Consider the following 18,419-nt stretch of genomic DNA (forward strand, 5'->3'; position numbering starts at 1 on the left):
CGTCGACCTTCCATCCTTGGCCGGAACATTCCGACTGGGCGGGCGACCGTGGGCAATCGGAATGAACAGTCCACGTTCTTCCATAGTAGGTGGCAGTCGTCATAACTAACGTGGCGGATTTCCACTAGCTGAGTAGCCACCATCCGAATTCCATGCCGGAGGTGGCGCGAGATATTAGTGCGGCGATGCTCGCTGGATCGACGTGCGCATGAAGGAGGCGAGGAACCCGCCGCCCTATAAGAAAGACCTCGTCGTCCGACCGTCGAGTTTTCTGCCCTCATCACGCGCGAAGCGAACGCGTACGTCGAGATTCCTCCTCAAATCCAGTAATGGTTCTCGTCTCCTCCCGCCGAGTTCGATCCGGGTTATTTCTTTGCAATCATCGAGAACGATCGTCGAAGGTGTGGTGGCGGCGACGTGGGCCGGCATGTAGCAACCGATCGGCCTACCCACGGCAAAATCCGAAGGAAGGACCAAAGAAGCCGGATATTTTTCATGGAAGAGCCTGTTCGGGAGTGCGATTTATAGCTCACGCTTTCCGTCGGCGGACCGACTCCTCTCGGTTGCTCTCGAAGAGGCCGGTCGCAATACAGTTCGATAGCTGTACTATAGGGAGATCTGTCACAGGCCAGTTAGAGCGTCGAGATCCAGGTGACAGGGATAAACATCACGGCTTCGCTTCGCGCCTGGGGAAAAGGGCGCTCTCGGTGGTGTTCGTCCGATACAGAGCGACAGCAAAAAAGTCGTGGGGCCGGTGGTTCAGTGTCTGTCCGAAGTTTGGAGCCTGGAGGAAGGGGATGCTGCGACACACAAATACTTTTGCAGGCGCCGCCTACGTACCTAGGCAACCGCCAAAGGAATGTGTGCGTGCTGACGGGTGTGTTCCTGCATGAAGCGCAATCAAAGGGATCTCCAGCTCAGCCGCACCGAAAAATTCTACAGTCGCTTGGACTGAATGTGAGTGCTTCCCATGCAGCATTTCAAGTGTGAAGATAATCTATTTGTATTTACAAATTCTAAGTAAATACAAATAAAAGCTTTGGGACATATGCCGCAGAACAAGAGGAGGAAAAAAAAGAAGTTGATCTGTATCACATCATCGACAGAAGCTTCCGACAAACGGATACGAACGAACTATACATAAGTTATTATACGACGACTGATACGAACAACATAATTCGGAAAGCCAGCCGGAAATGAGGTGGAAGAGAGAAAAAATGTCGCGTGTCGGATCGCGGGGGAAAATAAACATGATTTCGTGATGTTTTTACGGCGTTGAAGGGAGAGAGGCATGGGAACGTGTGGAGGGCCGGTGGTAGCGTGCGAAAGGATGACGATGAAGCCGAAATTATTGGACGACGGCGATGGGACGACGAAGTATTGGGAAGGAAGGAATCGAAGAGAAAAAGCTGTACGCCACACGTTAACAATTGCCCTCGAACAACCATTGGACTCGAAGTCAATGCCAATCATGTCATGATATATCGCATAGGTCCAGTCATGAAGCCGCGTCATTCATGGCGTTCCTTCTTGAGGCTGCGAGGGTTCTCGGATGGATCGAGTGTTGCCAACTTCCGCTTGGCCGTTGGGGGATGAAGAGCAGATGCAATCGAGTTGGACGCAACGCTGCTGGCAGAGGATCCTGGGGCTGAGGGATGAGGTGGCGGAGGAGGTGGGGTAGAAGATGGAGGTGACGGCGGTAGACCGTATATTTCGTTTGGGACAGACAAGCATGCGTTGAGTTCCACTGATGACCGCTCGCAACATACGACATAGACCCTCTCAACCCAACCGGCACAAGAGATTGGTCTCGATTGGGCCACTTGATTGTTACTGCCGCTATTGCTGGGGGAATTGCCCATGTCTTGACCGCTCCCGCTGTTGGAAACGCTTTGCACTCGTCAGGCGACATACGGAGATGACATCGATAACGGGATTACATACGCGCCAGCCATCGGATATGCTTTGCACATGCCGTCGAAGTTTTCGGCGGTATAATCGGAGTTGGAACGTTGGTGATTCTCTAGCACTCAGACTCGCGGCGTGGAGAGAATGCGGACCCGGAGCGAAGACAACGGCGGAGAAGGAGTGACAATTCTGCCCGGACCGGAACTTGAAGGAAAGAGCGCTGGGTCTCTGAGGATTTAGTTGGCGTTCGCTAGCTGGATATGAGAGTGAGAGTGGGTTGCATCTGGGAAATAGGGAAGAGAGAAGGCAGCAGACACTGTGGGGGGAGGGTTCTTTTTATCGGAAGCAAAGGATGGCAAAGCTCTCGTCCTGGCCCAGGCCCAGGGCCTTGTACCCTCCTGCCCTCCCCCCGCTCCACCTTCTCGCTATTCCTCTTCGCCCTCCTTCTTGCTCACCTCCCTCCCTTCCAAGCTCTCTCCCCGACACGTGTCATTTCCATTGAGATCTCACGAACATCTGGCAGTTCTCAAGCTCCTGATGGATTTTGGCTGCGCGTGGGTTGCGAAGGTCGGCTAGGCTATGCGCGTGATGTCTGCCTGCTTTCTGAGTCCATACAATCAAGTGTCATTCTTGGTCTTCATCAGAAGAACTCGAGTGAAACAAAGGGGTACTTCGCAGCGGGCGCGTTGTGTTTTCGGGCGAAGAGGCGGAGGGTCCTGATTAGTGACAGGGAAGAGGTGTTGTCTGCTTGGCAACTCTTCTCGTCATTTTTCCATCATCCAGCGCTGACATGCACGCTCTTACAACGAAGTAGGTATATGCGGATCCAATGCGGATTTAGAGAAATTACGGGTCCGAATCGAACCGTTTGAATCGGCGGTTCAACCAACTCTGGGCCCTAGCTAATGCTCCTGGAGTGTGTCGGTTCGAAACGCGCCGGAGCACCCGTTACCAACATTTTGGGGTGGAACAATTTTGCGGGCAGGCGTTGCTGCTCCGCTGTCGTTCATCAGATGAGACCTGGGTGAAGATGTACCAGTACATACGTTAACCCTAGGTTTGCAGGGTCGAAGGCGTCAAGGTCGTATGCACATGTGGTTAGCAGTTGCAATGCGGCAAGAGAACAGTGTTTCGGGTTTCACAGTGGAATCACCGCCTCCGACTCCGCTACATCCTAGGTACCTAGTCCATACTTCCACTCAGTGGTAGCTGCCTTCCTCCTCCCTCACCGCTCGGTTTCCGCCCCCGCCTTTATTTTTGTTCCTCAACAGTTTCATCTCCCGGCTCTCATGGCCGGATGACCTGTTGGCGGTGAGAAGGCGTGTGTTAGGGAGATAACAGCAACAAAAAAGGCCGATGAACCATGTCGGGTGTCAACTGTGAGCGGATGTTTCGTTATTGGCCCGGAGGACAGCCGTTCGTGATGGCCGTTCGGGCCAGCCACCTCGTAGCTTTCGCAGGAATAATGAACCCCCACGCAACCACCATTGGTTTTTCGATCGATACAAAAGTACAGAGACAATATTTTGGTCTGAGTCGCAGGCGTGCACGGTCCCCGGCCCCCAAAACGAGTTGGAGGGGGGGTTGCGGAGGATCATCCACATCAGCACACTAACATCTTCTCGAATCAAGTGCTTTCACAACTCTATTAGAGAGTAACTACTAAGCACCGACACTTGCCCAAGTACGTAGATATTCACCCGAATACATCCGTGCGTTTAAGTCGGCAATTGTATATAATTTGACACTGCAATTTGGAGGGAGTGAGATGAGGTTCTCCCTCCAACTCGACGAGACGTTCTTCATACCGTACCACATACTACGGTGCCCATCCCAAATCAGCCGAGGATCTGATGACTTGGATCTACCGGTACCCTGCCCTCGCCCACCACCCCCGCCCCGTCAAATCGATCGTATCGGCATAGATATCCCAATAATCGTCAAAGTGGTGGGTATGGAATGTACCTATCGGTGCATGCAGAGCAAAGCTCCCGTTGTATGTCCTGTATGTCCTGTAGAGTATAACCTGGCGGCGCGGCCGCGTGTCGTGTCGTGTCGTGCCGACATCACCGCGTTCCTGTACGGGTTCGAACTTCGTATTCTACATGCGGTCCCAAGTGCAAATACGTTATCTACCGTTCCGCGCGCGCCACCGCCGCTCCTTCACAATCCTGACATACCGGTATGGCTATGTAGATTCCGGTTAGGGTAGAGTACTAGTAGTGGGCTTCAGCCTTCAGAGGATATGGGTATATACCTGTGGATCTTGGTAGGCAATGATCTACACCTCGAGGGTGGGGGCGGGAGCGCGGCGGGGGGCGCACTACTCTCTCTCTCTCTCTCTCCCTCTCTCTTCCGGGATTACATAGATGCTCATTTCCACCGGTTCTAACTAACACGACAAGGCCTGTAACTTACGGGTACGTCAAGATTCTGCTGTGCGGTGAATCGTTTCCGGACTCTTCGGGCTGTCAAAATCAGTCAGGTACTGTACTAGTAGAGTACATACCAGGTACTTCATGTGTACGTCTGATCATCCGTCCATCGGCGGATCTATGTCTCTCTCTTCGACACAAATTACGAATCTAAGCTATGTGCAGTGTACACAGCCAAGTATCAAGTATCAAGTACCTACCAAGTAGGTCAGGCTTCACGCCTCGGAGAGTCGAAGTCGGCCCCCACCCCCATTTTCCACAAATCAATCGAAAAACAAACCTCACGCACACGCACACGCACACGCACACGCACCGAACGGCGAATCCTGCAGCCGGGAAAATATGTAACAGACACTCTACTCTATGTAGAGTAGAGTGCATATGTACATATGCTGTTCAAAAGTCTTCTGCATATGTACATATGCTGTTCAAAAGTCTTCTGCATATGTGCGCCACCAACCTTCTCAATTCCTTTGAGATCCGGGGGGGGTAATTCTCCGGGGGTGGGGTGGGGGGTGAAGGAAGGAAGGAAGGAAGAGTCGTGGAACGGTTAAGGGGCCAGACCACCGGGGCCCCCATGGCTTTTGTGGGAATCTCCAGTATCTGTCAGGTATGCAATGGATAGGTGGGTGCTCCAGTTATGTATGACGGTGCTTTCTCTCTCTTACCCGCGCTACTATTTCACACCTAGGTAACTATACTACTGTATGATATGTAGTAGGTATTCCATTGACTCAAGCCTCATGCAGGAAACTTTTCGGCCTGGTGATCCAGAGCTCAACACTTGAGCTCTGCGCTTGAGCTTGAGCTAGAGCACCGAGTGGGAGATGAGGGGACATGGTCCTGTGTCAACGAGCTAGCGCAAAAATGCTAGGGCCTGGCATAGGTACCGCATCTACTCAACGTATGATATTCGTAGGGGAGCCGTAAGGAGGCGGGTTATACCATACGGTACTCTACACCAGCATGGAGGATTGAGCTACCGCAGGTACTCTACATACTTTAGATTCGGGGCGAATAGAGTGTCAGTGCCAGTGCCAGTGGGAAGAGTGTTTGTGGAGGAACGTCCCAGGATTGAATGCCCCTAGCTATATTTCGCTAGCAGGATTTCCAACAAAGTAGGTAACGGGGCAGATCTGACACCAATGATCTCCGATTCTCGCTGGCTTGTAATTGGCTAGAAGTTAGATACCTAGAGCACTGTGGAACTTCCCCAGCACTTGGAGATCCTCCCGCAGGCCCGCACCAACAGAGTGCTCTCGTCACATTTTCAAAGTGATAGAGTGATGGCTCCGTGTGCACCCACCAGTACTATATTCTGCGCGAAACTTGTCATGACGTAAGGACCTCTGGCGAGTCGCACACTATCGGCGGCAGGTGTCATGATTCGTCACATATCAAACCTCTGATCCCTGAAGCCTCGGGGACGAAGTGATGATACCTATAGTACTCTAACTCATACGGCACGGGCAGACCGCAGACCGTAGAGAGGGCTCCGTCGCGGCGAGGCTGGCTGGCCGGCCGGCACTTGCATATGGGTGGCAAATCTCGAAAGAAACAAGCCGATGTGCGCTGTGTACCGTACCGGGGCACCGTACTGCATCAGCAAGTCAATCAGCGCGCGGCAGCGGCGGCGGCGGCGGGGAGGCCGATGGCAAAAATTAAATCAATTGCAAAATAAAATTCATGCGGGCTGTTGGAACTTGGGCGGGGGTCTCGTCTCACGTGGTGCTACCACAAAGTGAGTAGGTACGGTACTCTATGACGATCTAGGTACCGGTGGTTGCCGTGCGAGGCGGAGGAAGAAGAAGAAGCAGAAGACCTCAACATGAGTGCGATACGCATACGGAACTCTACCTACCCACCCGCTTGTAAGTTCCCAGATCGCGATCCGACCGTCCCGGAGAGCGGAATGCGAACTCCTCACAAGTCGTGGGAGCAGGGCTTTCCCTCCATCAATCCATACATCTAGGCGGAGCTGGCAGGGAAGGCGGGTTTGTGGTCACTGTTCGCCATACAACACAGTTCCCACTCTAGTCCAGATAGGCCGCAGGTATGCAACAAGAAATGTGTGTTCTCTCCGCCTCTCCTCACGAGACAGCAATTGTTGGCTGTGCAAACGGCCAGCCATATTAAGAGAAAAGCAAATTCCAACCGTGTGCAACTTCTAGGTACAACAACCAGGATTTATCCCAAACACCCGCAGCAACCCTGTATCTAGACACCCCCCCCCCCCCCCCCCCCTTCCATCTATGATCCCTCAGCTTATCCCAAGCATCCCTAACAACCACCACCACCATCTCCTCCGCCCCCTCCTCCGCCATCTCCTCCACCTCCTCCTCCGCCGCTATGCGAGAGTAAGCCGACTGCTCAATTCACGGGGGGTACGAAAGGACTTACCTATCACCGCCCCAACCACCACCACCTCCCCCACCGCCGCCGCCGCCACTGTAACGACGTCTTTGCTTCTTCTTCTTCGGTGTGGCTGCAGGCTGCGCGGTACTTCCCGGTGGCTTGCGGGGGCCATATGACATGGTGTTGTTGGGATCGTTGGCCTTCTTGCTAGAGGATCCGAAACACATCGTTGCTGTTGGTTGTTTTTTTTCGGAGTCCGGTTATTGGTTGGTTGGGTTGTCTGTCTGTATGTGAGTACTCGATTGCGATGGGTGAGCTGGGTGATGGGTGAGAAGTTGGATGAGATGACGGCGGCTTCTTATTGTTACTACAAAAGCTTCGCCGGCTTGTAGATTTGCCGTTGATCCGTGTTCGTATGAGACGGAAGTTGTTCGTGCGCTTCATATCGTATCCAGTCATCCAGTCATCGCCCGGTACGTAGGTAAGGCACATATAGATGTACCGTAGCACTGCCACGACCGTGTGGTCGTGATCCAGTGAGCTCTCACGCAAGAACAACTATGTATCATAGGTACCTGATACATACAAAAACTACCTATCTACACCAATAACCCATGGAGAACTCCTCGCGCTACGGTAGGCACTATAGTTACTGCGCACGCGGGCTGCGTCGGGATCGGTTGCTGTGGGCCCACAATGGTACTCATAGCGCCCCCACCCGTTCGCTCGCCATATTTGCGTGCGTCATGCGGGGCATGCACCTAGTTAATCTGTCATGCGTCGCTGCTGCTGCTCGGAAAGTCAGGCACTTTTTCTGCACGGCGTGGAAGCCTGGGGATGGGAAGATCGGAAACACGTTTGGAGTTTCGTGTGGACGCCTGGCGGAGTCGGTCTATCGTAGGTAAGTGCGCCTCGGCGGCTAGACGAGGCCTTTCTTCCCTTCTTTTTCTTCTCGTATAGCAATCGGCACCTGACTACCTACTAGGTAAGGTATACTAAGGTATAGGTAGACCTGCCTCCCGTCTGGAAGACATCATCCGGCATCGTCCCCCTTCCGGTTCCAACTTCGTGCACGCTCACGCTGCACACACAGTCCTGGCCGCTGCGTTTTCCGGTTCCTGCATTGACGTTCAGCAGCATGCAGCGCTCCCTCCCCGTGGGCCTATCGCTAGGCTTTGTACACACACCTATCGTTGCGCGGATCTGGCAGGAATAGGTCGCCGTCCGGTGGCGCCTGCGGTCAGCAACTGCTGTGCAGTGTGCGTTACGTTTCCGCGCTCAGAGTTGTGGTTGGTGGACGCGACAGAACTCAGAAGCGACGGTTGGCTGCTGTCGATGCGTACCCCAACACCATCTTCTCGTCGGAAGTGCATGTTTGGCTGCACCATACGGTGCAGATAGACACCGTACCATACTGCAGCCGCAAGAGGAGTGTCTAAGACATCGGCACCGACGGCCGTGAAAATCTTGTCTGCGTGAAGTTCGAAAGCTGCAGAAGAGAAGAGTCATATCTAGCCCAGTCCGATGAAACAGTGGAGACAGGGGAAGAATCTCGTGCGGATGGTGTGAGGTGGTCTGATGTGTCTTGCGTGGAGAGGGAGTGCGTGCATCGTCTTGTTTTTCGTGAGACTCCTTGACGGCGGTGCATCGCGGGGAAGTGGAAACGAAGATACAGCGGTGAGTCAAGACTTATCTGTCATCGAACGCGATCGACGGACTCGCTCTCTCCGACGTCTTGCGCGGAGAGGGGCGAGTGAATGCAACTTGAAACAATAACGTAACGGACTCTGCAGACGGAGGCGCAAAACATGAATTTTAGAATCTAGAATCTATACATTTACTCCGTCACCGCTGGAGATGCAACGTTACACGGTTTCGATCCGAATAACAGACGCCTAGATACAGAGATAACAGAGCCAAGTGTCACTCAAACCCCGCCATTCCCCGGCGCCCTCCCGCATCCCTCATTCCGTCCACGGCTTCCCACCCTTGATCCCACCTAGCACCTTTCCGCCCGGACCATCGCACTCAATCACCCACCACCTCCCGGGCTGCCACCACTCATCGCGCCCATAAGCAAGCGCCTTGCAACCTCCCTGGCCGGCATAGACTGCGTCGAGGCCCACGCCATCTCTACACTTCAAGCTGTACAGGCCCGTGGGGCCCCTAAACAGCCTGCAGTACTCGGGGCCAGTCGCAGCCAACGACGAGCGCGGGTTGATGTACGTTTCCAGCGGCGAGGCCGACATGCGCAGTTGGAACTTGCGGGTTGCGCACACGCAGTAGAGTGTCCACGGAATGACGGCGGCGATGACGAGGATGGCGGTCACCGTGAATAGCAGGAGCACGAGCTGTGTCGGGGAGTACGACGTGTGGCATGCACGCCTGACTTTGGCGCGCAGAGTGGGTGGCGGCCGCGTCGGCCTTATCGACGTCGTGACTGGCGCGGGAATCTCCATCGTGAAGTACTGCATCGCCATGGTGTTGGTGACTGATGCGGGGATTCACTCCGCCCCTCCCTTGGGCGCTTTATGGTGACTTTCTTGGACTAAGTCCTGCCCAGCTGATTGGGTTTTCATCGTGGATGATCTTACGACGGAAAAAAGATTGCCGTCTTGAAGCTTAGGAATGGCCTAGAGTACATACCGTTGGGAGAAGGACCGTCTTTACAACCCGCACGTGAGACTTTCCGTAGACGATCCAAAGTTTCAGTATATAGCGCGTTGCAAATATCAAATTCTTCGTCCAGAGCCGCCACTGCACCCACTGATTCCCCCCAAAGACTGGCTGCATTCTTATCGTTACTGCGAATAAGCTCCATCAAGAGTGATGTTTATTTGATGGCTTAGGAATTAACTTCAATCATCGTGAAGCTTACCGTACAGAGGACACCGGTGGAAAGAAAACTGCCCTTTTCCAGTAAGTTTCCCCGTAGTCCACGACTAACGTAGATTCTGAGTTGCATCATGGTCAATCGTTGGCTTGTCTATTGCGATCAAGCTTCTATGGCCCGCCCGAGCTACCAGTATCCTGCTGCACTGGGATTCCGGGACCGTGCGTGTGATCCCCCTACGGGCCACGGCGCATTCCTGAAGTCGCCCGGAGACATAGTTACATATATTGGCCCAGAGCTATGGTCGATTTGTCACAGTAGGCAGGACACCCCCTCGCGTGGAATTCAAAATTTTTCTAGGTTTCTTCTTTCTGGTTGAACTTTGGCCATTTAATTGCATGCAGCCCCAGCTAGAGTGGATTATGACAGCATGCACACACTCCCCCTCATTCCGTCGACTATCCGGATGACTACTCGGTTGGATGTAGACAGTTGCGCCCTCGCTTCTCCCGTCTCTGCCTGGACATCACAACAAAGTAGACAGTAGAACGCACCAAGGAATATACACGATAGTTAGTGGCAGACTCAATGAATACCTATACCTTCACGTCCTCTCACGCCATAAAGGCAGCTCGGAAGGCTCTGTCTGTAGTCTCCGTCATCAATCCCTGATAGCGCGCTGCTTGACTCCCTAGCATCCACCGCTTGGGTACTAACTAGCCGACATTGATATTGTACGGGAAGGTAGGCCAGCATTGCCGGGGCAGTGCGGCTGCATCTCGGGTCCACGAGAGGGATTCCAACTTCCAATTCTCGTTCAGTTGTGCTCTTCCACGGTCACAAGCTCGATATCCGGCCAGGGTGTGTCCAGCTTTGCGTTCCAAGCACGGCAGTGCCTGAATAGGCGTGGAATCTAATTGACCGACTAGGGGCATTTCCCAGTGGGAGCTATCTCCCGAGTGATACATTGTGCGTCTTGGCGCGCACTGCTCTACCCCTCCATACCTTTACGCGTCGGCAGAGCTTCAGGTAGCTCCCCAAACCCCAGCCCCTCCACACACGATGTCGACCCCGACGCCAACGCCGCCGCACCTCCCAAAGATCCCGGAAGACGTGTCGCCCGACCTGCCGATAACGCTCACCGCGTCCGTGGTCCTGACGGCTCTTCCGCGCGATGGCAAGCTCGCGTTGGACGCCGCGTCGCATCCGAAGCCGACCAAAGGTCCGTTTCCGACCCCCCCTCCCCAATTACACAGCCCCCCTCCCTCCCCGCGCCCCCAATTTTGCTGACACCTCTCGCGCGCGCGCAGTGACGCTGAAGTTCAAAGCGATGGGCAACGCGCCCGTGCTCAACAAGGACACGTACAAGATCAAAACCACGCAGCGCTTCGAGAACGTGGTCGTATTCCTGCGCCAGCAGCTAGAACTGGGCGCCGAGCAGAGCCTGCTGCTCTACGTCAACTGGAGCTTCATGCCGGCCCTCGACGAGAATGTCGGGAATCTGTGGAGTGTATATTCACGCCTCCCTCCTGCCCCTCCCCCGCTCCCCGAGTTGATGGATTTTTGACATTGATGGGGGGTACTTACTATCCTACAGAGCTTCAAGACGGCGGATGAGCTGATCATCAACTACTCGCTGCAGAGCGCATTTGGTTGAGCTACATACGATACAGGATGGAATGGAATAAAACCGGCGGTTTACGGGTTGCTTTGGAGCGTGAAAGGAAGATGCGAGACAACGATGTATGTACTCGCGAGTCAAACGGTTGATGTTCCTGAGAATCGATTGGTAAAGGGCTTCACCAGCAATCACCGATGGACCTATTATCAAACGGTCGCTTAGCTCAGTTGGTTAGAGCGTGGTGCTAATACATCTAGTATGCAACGCCAAGGTCACAGGTTCGACCCCTGTAGTGATCATTTTTGGGTGTGAGGCGGCCGGCGAAGGTTTGTTTGATCATCATAGCTTTCCACCGTATCAGATCATGGCCCTACACACGTCCAGTTCCACCCCACTGTCTTGTTTGAGGCGGATAAATGGCCTGTAATTGAGGGTGTAGGTCGGTGCGGAGGCGAGCTTCCCCCGATTGTGAACTTCGTTCCTTTGGACCTGTGCTTTGCCTTTGAATGGACCCATCGCTGCGTGTAATGTCACTTTAATTGTTGTACTAAGGGGAAGTTCCACACGTAATTGAACGGCTTCTCTATCATCAGGAGGAGACTTTGGCACAAGTGGGCTATATATCTTCATATTGAGCAGGGGCAAGGACCTTTCTCACACATCGTTCGATCGATCCCTTGACTCTTTCGATAGCGAACGAGGCGAACAGATACCAGACTGTGATCACCAGAACTAGTATGCCAGCTCGGCCTAGTACACATAAATAGTAATGCAGCCCTGGAGGAGTATCTACTCGCCAATTGTCTCCTAGTCACATACCAGAATGCGCAGCCTTCGTATCCACTAATTGCTGTCGTGCCCATTATTTAAACATCTCTCGTATCTGTCGGGCAGTCTATTTCGGTTCCTTGCGCACCGCGCTCCTACCTACATATATAGATCATCTTCACCGGTAATGGTCGCCCACAAGAGGCCTGTACACCTTGACATCCCTATTCCTCCCAGCAACAATGAGTGTTCCAAAGCTTTCACAAAACCGGGTGCCCTAGCGTTCGGGATGCTTGAAGGCCGGTGCCCGAGTCCCGGGGCCGATCCAGAACTGACGGAACCGGGGTGTCCGTAAGCACACGGCATCGGCAGCGGGCATAGACAGTGTATAAAATCCTATCCATGTACTAAATCGTATCCCAAGTTTTCGTACTGCTTTCCATCGTAATTCTGTGAATGTGGGTCATCCGATTGGTGGACATGTAAAGCACAAGGTAGGTAGTAATTCTCCGCGGCCAAGAGTACCCAGCTCTTTGAGATCTGACCGCGCGGATGGGTTACACGGTCATATGTGACATATCAGCGCAATGGCCTGAATTCGTTGTTTGCGCCCATGGGGAAGGCACGGTTTTCCAGAGGGGCGGCACCGGGATAGGTATGCCTCGATGAGCCCACGTAACACCCGTTTGACAGGTGATTCATGGGATGTGCGTTTCTGAGGCAACCAATCATTTATTCTGCTCAAAGATGTGGAGCCATGAGGCTCCGAGGACGGCCTATATATTGAAGAGCATCCTCTTTCAGGTCTGAGAAGTCGGTTTATGTGCATGGTCTATCACTCGGAACACTCTATCCAGGTACCTGGTTCTTCGATCTCGACTGCCATACCGGTGCTAAAATACCGGCAAATGCAGCTGCGAACGGCTGTATCCCGCACCAGCAATACCTCAAGCCTGTGCCATCGAGGTCTGCATCTGTCAACTGCAAACAGCCGTTGGTGGTAAGGTGAGCAAACGCCAGGGTGTCACCAAACTTTCTTTTTCGTGGAGCCTGTAGCAAACCTTTTCGTACACAGAACCGGCACCAAAAACGGATGTTATACCGCGAGTAGGCTGAACATGGCCCGAACTAAAGTTCCGGAAGTTGAAGATGCAGTTGGCGATAGCCCATGCCAGTGCCGGCTTCGTGCATACACATGTAAGGAAGATTGTTGGTTCCCTTTTATGCAGTGTATTGTGCTCATCTTTAGAGCTATATACCTACATAAGCTCTCCTGACAACTACAGCTGCTGTCGTCCTCCGGTGGCACACACTGCACAGTCATCCTACGCCTACGCTGCTAATGTTCAGCTCGATATGTGGGTACAGATCTCACATCCCTCCACGATTATCCCGGACCCCGCTTTGAACTCATATTTCACCGCCCTCCCGATTTTTTGTTTCCCGCGAACCGCGTTCATACTGCGTCTGCATCTTTAGGGCACATGTGATTGGCTTGTGTGCCTTGATCTACTCATTCAACAGGTGTCATAATTTCGTCATGGGGGCATCGACTCAGAAGATCTCCTCATCACCGACTTTTACTTTTACTTTTACACAGCGTCTATCGATACAAAGTGCCTACATAACTTGGTTCATCTTCTATTGTGTTTCAAACGCTACCTGGTTAACCTATAATTCGCCAGGCCTCTCTCCTTTAGGTACTCAGCGCCATTACGGGAAGTGGGCACGATATTTCTTCGGCTTCGAACAACCTCGGGGACATGGGTTCGCCAACACTACTAGTACTCTGGAGCTCCCTGTCCAGCTCCACTCCCATCAACACCGCAGCAAAACCACGATTCAGCTACCCACGGTACGAACAAGTTCGCCCGCCACTTGAAGGCGCTAGACACGGGCTTACATTCGGGTGTGGTTAGGCTTTCCGTTCCGAGCGGATTACAAATCTTCAAAGGAGTTAATTACGGACTTACCGACTGTCTTCACAGGCCGCAATCGAATCAGTCCGTGTCGAGTCCGCATCGTACCATCCCTCTCAGCTTTGACATCTCCCAGCCGCCTCCAGCCCTCGGCTTGAAATCGAAATTTTATTTATCGCTGCGGCTCCGCGCCCCGTCGAGAGACCAATCCTCGCGACTTCATCATCATCTTCACTCTTCGTGCGCAATTTTTTGGCCGACACCGCACTCACCGCGCCACACCGGCGCACCCAAGAACATGCCTCGGTATGTACGTTGGCGGCGCGTTTATAGACGCGTGCGTGCGCGCGGCGGCGGAGGAATGATGCCTAGCCACGCTGGGTTTGGCGCGGCCGTGCGGCTCATGCGGCGTTCAGCTCTGCGCGCCTTCGCCCCATCATCAGGCGCACTCGTGCACGCGCGCATCCCGTTTTTCGCCTGATATAAGGCAGATGATGTACCCCCCGCCGAAAGTCCCCGAAAGTCCCCGAAATTTGCAGCTATGTACGGAGGGACAGGAATGGAAGTGTGCGCGTGGATGAGTTGACCTGACTCTGAACAGCCTTCCTTTGTTATTTGTGGCTTTGGGCAGAGTATAAAGGGAGGAGCGCGGGAGGGGGAGGGGGGAGGGCGGCACTCGTCGTTTGAGCCTGCGTATCCACGGATTTGCGACAGACTGACAGACTGACCGACCGCAAGAGCCGGGCGTGAGTCCTCGGGATGCACTGGTTCTGATTCTGGTGCTTTACCTATCACTGGAACTTCGAAAACCGTTCTCGTCCCGTCGGTCCGCTCGGCTGATTGCTTCGGCTTTGTGGACACCTTTCGATGTCTGCAATTTGCGTTCTGGAAAACAACGGAGACTGACTATTACATCCACGAGGTATCACCCCGTCCGCCGCCGGCCGATGGCTAACCTACACAGAACCGGCCGGGTCCGAGTTTTGGCACATGCCAACAACACTTCCAGATCCTTCTGGCACCAAGTAACTCGATTTTTACGGCCGTCTCGGCGAATACAACCCTCTCGACTCTCGAGTCGATTAATGCATTCTTGGGGACGAGAAGGCGGATGGCGCATGGCTGAAACGGTTGGAACCTGGAACTTGGAACCTTCTTGCGACACCAAGTGTTTTCATGGGACGCCACTTTTCAGACTTCACCCAACTATGTACTGACGGCAGGGAGTCCGCGTCGCATGTGAAGTTTGTATATTTCACACGGTATATTACTTAGGAGAAGCCCCCTCTCCCCCAACTTACTTCTAATATCTATAGGTACCGCGCTCACCGCTTTCCTCCGTCTGCGACGTATATTCTCGCGATCCGGTCTTGAGAATACTACCGCATCCATTCCTACAGGCTACCTCTGGGTCGTCTCGAGTGCAAGATTCAAAGCTGGTTCGCGTCTCGTCCATCGATTATCACCCGGACGGCATCGGTATCGGCTCCACCCAACTGCGTTCGAATGCGCGAGCCGAATGGGCCCGTCGGCGATGGATATTTGATGGGCCTGGATTTCTCGGCCGGATTGCTGGCTGCTAGCGTGGATATGGGCGGGAGGGGTGGTGAGGGGAGGGGAGGGGAGGGCCGATGGGCGGGAACGGTATGGAGTGGTTAGGTTGGGGGCATGTGGGGGTAGGGTGGGAGAGGGGTTGGCGACGGCCGGTGGCCGGTGGCTGGTGGGCAAGAGGGAACACGCGGAGGTGGGATGAGGAGGGAAGCGAAGAACGAATCAGCAACGAACCAAACGATACGGCATACCATGAATGTGGCCAGTTGGAGGAGGGCGGGAGGAACGGTCAGTGCGGAACGGAGTAAAGTTGTGGGGAAAGTGGGGTGATAGGAGTGGGCTGGAGAAGGAGGGGGATGGAAAGGGAAGGGGAAGGGGAAGGAGAACGAGAAGGGGGAAGGGGGAAGCAAGACCAACAAGCCGGGATCCACGACCAAATCGATATCCACCATACGTACACGGCTAATTATTGTTCCACGATGGAAGAAACTTAGACAACGGAGAGGAGAAGGAGCGTAGTTTGTAGGATAACGGCAAATGAGCGAGCACCGGAACTGGCGACACTATGCCAGCTAACTACAGCTGAGAGAGGGTGGAAGATACAGACCGGCCGGGCCGGTCGCAAGAAACGCTACCGACGAGTGAGTGGATTATTCACCGACAGCGAAGGAAATGTGATTGCAGTGCGAAAATTGTGTGGAAACGACAAGAACCGAGTACCGAGTTTAATCAGGCAGAATTACAGGACGGATCTGCCGACCCGCGAGCAGAACGGCGATGGAACGATTCAGCAAATACCCGTACCGCATGGAACGAATGGTGCCAGATGATCATGCAACTACTGGCACCATACCCTACCCTATCACGATGATCTTGCATCATATCGCTCCAAAGGACTGTCACACCCACACACTGATGCCAGTGCCAGCTGCAGGAATCCAACCTTTCCCCGGCACTGGGCGCAAAGTAATCGCCCGAGCACACACACACACCTTTTTTATTCCGCCGATCTACTTTATTTTCCCTTCGGCGAATTCTCGAGCAATCATGAGGCACCGCTTCTATTTGGGTGTCGGTAGTTTCCATTGCGATCGACGGAGGCGAGTGGGGCCGCACATTTAACCTTATCGAACACCTTACTTTATGCAGCGTGGGGGATTAACGTCTGACCTCATAGAAGCAACAATAATCTATTCCGATAACAATGCAAATACAATACAAATGAGACACGATAGACCTCCTATATCGACAACAGAACATGCGCAAAAGGAAACCAAAGGACAAAAGGAAACCAAAGGACAAAAGGAAACCAAAGAACATAGTAGCCTCCAAAGAACACACCTCACGCCAAAGGACACAACACCCACCAAAGAACACAGCAGTCACCAAAGAACACACCACATAACGCCCGTCTAATCCTCTAGTATGCATGCACTGACGGACCGAAACCAAAACTGGACTGGCGGAGGATCACGTATTCGACCCGTACCGACGTTCGAACTCCCTCAACTGCTCCATAGCGCGGTCGCCGGCGTCGTTGTGACCCGGAAGCGGCACTCGTGCAATCCAGCCGGGTACATACACACCCTGTGGAGGCGCGTTGGTGGTGGGCGGGCTGGTGGGGGGTGGGTTGGTGGGGGGCGGGTTGGTGGGCATGGTGGTCGGTTGGGGTGGGGAGTTGGTCGGGGTGGGAGTCGAGGTCGAGGTTCGATTTGTGTGTGTGGAAGGGTTGTCGCGACGGTCTGGTTCGGCGACGAAGTGTGGGTTAGCACCAGGTGGAGGACAAAGAAGTGATGGGCGAGAAGACAAAAGGGAGGAGTATGGGGAGACGATGGTAGTGATTATAAAGAGAAGGGTAGTGGACGACTCACTGTTCGGTGGGAGGAGGCGGCGCTGGTAGTGGTGGTGGTGGTGGTGGTGCTGGGGGCAGAGGTGGCGGAGCAGAAGGGAGAAACACGAGGGAAAAGAAGTCAAGTAGGAGGTGGTGGATGGCGACGGTGGTGTAGTGGTGGTGATAAGTGGTGGTGGTGTTGGAAGCTGTCGGTGTTGAATCTGACAAAGGATGCTAATTTGAAGTGCAGTAGTGGTGTTGAAGCTAATTTATAGTGGAAACGCCGTTTATATATACACACGCTACCTCGCTCTCCGTTACGTTCTCCCTCTGTTCTGTCTGCCAAGCTGGTTCGCACAACGGGTTTTGCTGTTAGAGGCTTGGGAGGTGCGCACTGTGGGAAGCCCTAGGTCACTCTCTGGACCTGGTCTGTCGTGCGCGCGCGGGGGGGGAGGATGATACAAGTCCATGGGGGATACAATTCGGAATGGGTAGTCCGGGCGGCCTGCTTGTTGCGATGTGCGCAAGGCGCGCTTTTTGCGCCCGAACCGGATATTCAACGTGGTGGATGTGAAGTTGGGGGCGGACGAGAGACGATAGACCACTTCTAGTGGCTTTTGGCGCTGCTGTTGTTGTCGTCCGCGATGGAGGTACAAGTCGAAACGACCGGGCTGACCCCTACAGGCGACTTCAAAATCGGGGATAATGTTTGCTCCTTCGACTTCCGATGTTTCTGCTGCTGATACTGCTGATGCTCTACTCCGGCTTCTGCTGCGGTAGTAGTGTGGGGTGGCGGTATGCAACGAAGAAAGAAGAATGAAGAAAAAAAGAATAAAAGAAAAAGCTGCACACTCTCACTGGAACCGCGACCTCTTCTGCTCAAAATATTTGTTTTTGCCTGCCAGCACGATGCAACGGAAGACACCAAGCCCGCTTAGTCCTGAGGTCCACTGAGCACAGTTTCTGTGTGTGCTGTGTGCACAACACGGTGCCTGCTTACCTAGAGGAGTACCGGCAACATGCACAGCCACAGCCACTAGGACAACAACGCACGTAATTTTCTTCGGAGCGACTTCAAGAGCTGGGTCGGTGCCTAGTCCCCTCAGGTCACCTATGTAGGCACCGATCGTTGAGGCGCCACAATCATATTCCATATATCATCCTGGCTGTTCGCAAAGTGCGCTGCAAATATTTGCTT

The 18,419-nt window shown here is 53.6% G+C and overlaps 4 protein-coding genes and 1 non-coding gene across 5 annotated transcripts; 4 read left to right on the forward strand and 1 right to left on the reverse strand.

The window, feature by feature from the left end:
- The first annotated feature begins 2,040 nt into the window (after positions 1 to 2,040).
- BZA05DRAFT_73587 (uncharacterized protein) lies at positions 2,041 to 3,055 on the forward strand. The gene has a single exon (XM_051488588.1). The coding sequence runs from the start codon at positions 2,169 to 2,171 to the stop codon at positions 2,778 to 2,780; it is 612 nt and encodes a 203-aa protein (XP_051338348.1). The 5' UTR covers positions 2,041 to 2,168; the 3' UTR covers positions 2,781 to 3,055.
- Positions 3,056 to 7,731: 4,676 nt separating this feature from the next.
- On the reverse strand, positions 7,732 to 9,178 carry BZA05DRAFT_419527 (uncharacterized protein; the record flags this gene model as incomplete). Its single annotated transcript, XM_051485595.1, has 4 exons — positions 7,732 to 7,816; positions 7,886 to 7,932; positions 8,042 to 8,187; positions 8,698 to 9,178. The coding sequence occupies 4 exons, from the start codon at positions 9,176 to 9,178 to the stop codon at positions 7,732 to 7,734; spliced, it is 759 nt and encodes a 252-aa protein (XP_051338349.1).
- A 1,389-nt stretch (positions 9,179 to 10,567) lies between these two features.
- On the forward strand, positions 10,568 to 11,388 carry BZA05DRAFT_401176 (ubiquitin-like autophagy protein Apg12-domain-containing protein). The gene is made up of 3 exons (XM_051483970.1): positions 10,568 to 10,753; positions 10,842 to 11,041; positions 11,129 to 11,388. Exons 1-3 carry the CDS (start codon positions 10,594 to 10,596, stop codon positions 11,186 to 11,188), a joined length of 420 nt encoding a protein of 139 aa, XP_051338350.1. The 5' UTR covers positions 10,568 to 10,593; the 3' UTR covers positions 11,189 to 11,388.
- Positions 11,365 to 11,451, forward strand: BZA05DRAFT_t208. The gene has a single exon. It is a non-coding gene; the product is annotated as a tRNA-Ile (tRNA).
- A 2,117-nt stretch (positions 11,452 to 13,568) lies between these two features.
- Positions 13,569 to 14,500, forward strand: BZA05DRAFT_74010 (uncharacterized protein). The gene is made up of 3 exons (XM_051488590.1): positions 13,569 to 13,829; positions 13,909 to 14,145; positions 14,256 to 14,500. The coding sequence occupies exons 1-3, from the start codon at positions 13,684 to 13,686 to the stop codon at positions 14,323 to 14,325; spliced, it is 453 nt and encodes a 150-aa protein (XP_051338351.1). The 5' UTR covers positions 13,569 to 13,683; the 3' UTR covers positions 14,326 to 14,500.
- Positions 14,501 to 18,419: the final 3,919 nt, after the last annotated feature.

This window comes from Tricharina praecox (genome assembly GCF_024521635.1).
Source record: "Tricharina praecox strain CBS 144465 chromosome Unknown BZA05scaffold_16, whole genome shotgun sequence".
NCBI lineage: Eukaryota > Fungi > Ascomycota > Pezizomycetes > Pezizales > Pyronemataceae > Tricharina > Tricharina praecox.